The sequence below is a fragment of the Arachis duranensis genome, chromosome 10, assembly GCF_000817695.3.
Source record: "Arachis duranensis cultivar V14167 chromosome 10, aradu.V14167.gnm2.J7QH, whole genome shotgun sequence".
In the NCBI taxonomy this organism is placed as follows: domain Eukaryota; kingdom Viridiplantae; phylum Streptophyta; class Magnoliopsida; order Fabales; family Fabaceae; genus Arachis; species Arachis duranensis.
Genome location: NC_029781.3, coordinates 63,114,412 through 63,117,238, shown reverse-complemented (window position 1 = coordinate 63,117,238; position 2,827 = coordinate 63,114,412). Strand labels below are relative to the sequence as shown.

General features: G+C 29.7%; 1 protein-coding gene across 1 annotated transcript; it reads left to right on the top strand.

Annotated features, from left to right (window-relative positions):
- The first annotated feature begins 1,727 nt into the window (after positions 1-1,727).
- On the top strand, positions 1,728-2,721 carry LOC107469805 (auxin-responsive protein SAUR32). Its single transcript, XM_016089183.3, has one exon. The coding sequence runs from the start codon at positions 2,060-2,062 to the stop codon at positions 2,459-2,461; it is 402 nt and encodes a 133-aa protein (XP_015944669.1). The 5' UTR covers positions 1,728-2,059; the 3' UTR covers positions 2,462-2,721.
- The last annotated feature ends 106 nt before the right edge of the window (positions 2,722-2,827 follow it).

The window sequence follows — 2,827 nt, the reverse complement described above, 5'->3', positions numbered from 1 at the left end:
CTCTCTCTTTATATATAAAAATATAATTAGATATTAATATAAAAATTTATATTGCTAATTATAAAATTAATTCAATTTTTTTTGAAACAATTGAATCTTGATTTAATCACAATATTAGTATTTTCTCTAAATTATATGTAATAAATATTTGAAAAAAAAGAAGTGAAAATATAGATTAAAGAGATAACAGTAAAAATTTAAAATTAAATAAAAAATATGCATATAATAAATTTTTTAAAATTATATTATGTTGTTAATTTTATTTTTTGTAGAAAAAATAGAGAAAAATATAGAATGAGAGAAAACAGAGAGAAAAATAATAAAGAATAATAAGAGAGAGAGTTTGTTAATTTTGAAAGTTAAAGAAAAATTTTATTTTAATTATAATAAAAAATATCTGGTGATATATTTTGATTTGTCAAATTACTAATATAAAATATAATTATAAATTATATATAGAGTGTGAAGGATAGAAAGAAATAGAAAAAAAGAGAAAGGTAGATAAGAGAATGTAAAAAGGAGGTTTACTAATTTTGGAGAAAAATATTTTCTCTAAATTTTAATGAGTGTTATGTGACTCATTTTAGTTATTAAATTAGTTAGTAATATATAAATATATATAATATAATTATATTTTAATTTTATTATTTTAATTTAATTTGAATGCAATAGAGAATGCTATATTATATATTTCGATTGTCAAATTTGTAATTACTCATTGATAATGATATATAAGAAAGATAGAATGAGTGAAGAAATGAAAGAGATAAAGAAAAAGAAGAGAGAAAAGAGAAAAAAATTTTAGTGAATAAATTACCATTTGGGTGTATTTTTGTAATCCTTTGGGTGTATTTCTATAATTCTTTGGGTGTATTTCTATAATCGTTTGGGTGAATTTCTGTAATCCTTTGAGTGTATTTTTGTAATCGTTTGGATGTATTTCTGAAGTTCCATTATCTTCAAATTTGGCAAGAAAATTGTTTTCATGGAGGAAGAAGAAGAAGAATCGTTCATAATGCATGGTGAGTAGCGCGCTTTGGAAATAGGAAATTGTTAAATAACGTGCGTTTTATTTACTCTTGAATGTAAAAATGTGTAATACGTTAATTAAGTGTAATGTGTGTATTTTATTGGATTTGTAAGACTTGTAAACCAAAAAAATTTATACGTGTAGCAAGCCTCATAACAATAACACTGAAAAATGCGATTAGTATTGACAAAATTTATGTTAGCCGAAAGTTATATCATTCACGTTTATATCCTTAAAAAATCAATTCGTTAATTTATAAGTGATTTTACAAGAACTATTTTGGGTATTAGTATTTCAATATAGTAAAATGTTTTAAATTAAAAAGAAAAAAAAAGGAAGGTGGATATCTTTTTCTTTGTCCCTACGAGAGACTGCGTCACAATTACAGAACAGCAATGAAAGGAGAATGAGAATAATTGTGACGTGTATATTGAGCGTGGCGTAACCCACAATATCCCTCTTTATTTATTCAAAAGTCTTACGCTTAAAAACAAATTCCCAACTGTCCACATAAAAAAAAAAATAAAAAGCGCTTTAAATTTACTTTTATTTACGCACAGAATATATCCCACCCTAGACGACCATCCAATGAAAATGAAGCTATGACTCCTCCAAAACTTTAGGCTCTATCTCTCTCCTGATTTTTTTGGGTTAATTAAATATAATAATTCTGTGTATTGTGTACAAATTAAGGAAACCCTAGAAGCATCGTGACGACTCACCAAAAAGAAAACAACAATATCATTCACATTCACACTACTATATAAAGATCCCAACCTCAGGCTTTGCAAATCCTCATTCATTCTTGTTCATTGTTCGTTGTTTCTTTATCGTGTTATGTAGGTGCTGTTTGGTTGTTCTTCATATAACATGAGCAACATCCCAAGATCTCTCACCGATTCTTCTCTAACTCTCTTTAACCTCGCCATATCAGCCTCTGATCCCTGGCCTTTCTCTTCCGTCTTCTTATAATATTCACAGATCTACACAGCTAGCTAGCAAGTATTCTTATTTTAGCTTATTGATTTTATGGGGTTTGTGATTGGAGGCGATAACCAGCAGAAGCATCAGCATCAGGACAACAATATGATGAGTTTTCACCTTCACATACCGCATCTCCATTTCAACCACCACGAGAAGAAGGAGGATCTGAAGGACATACCGAAGGGGTGCTTGGCGATCATGGTGGGCCAAGGAGAAGAGCAACAGAGGTTTGTTATTCCTGTTATATACTTCAACCACCCACTCTTCTTGCAGCTCCTCAAAGAAGCTGAAGACGAGTACGGTTTCGATCAGAAAGGACCTATCACCATACCCTGCCACGTCCAACACTTTCGCACCGTCCAGGATATCATTCATAGGGACAAATCTCACCACTTCCATCACCACCACCACCATAATCATCATCATGCCTGGTGCTTCAAAGTTTGATTCCCTTATTATTACTGCTTCTAATTATGACAACAACTCAAACATCATATTATATTATATTTACACATGTACCATTTTATGTTTCTTTTCTTTTTTCTCAGTACCCGGAAATGGGTGGTTGATGATGATGATGACTACGATAATGATGAAAAAAATATATATTGTTGATTGATTTGTATGTTTTGTTTCGGTACAATTGTCATAATTGACAGGGAAAAAAAAAGTTAAAGAAATGAGAACCGTGCCGTGATGTTATCGAATGAGTTTATTCTTGCCTTCTTGGTTTACCCTTTCTTGGCTCTCTTGATCCTTATGAATAATGTGTACGAATTTTATAATTCTTAAAAGAAAGAAAGAAAAAGCAGA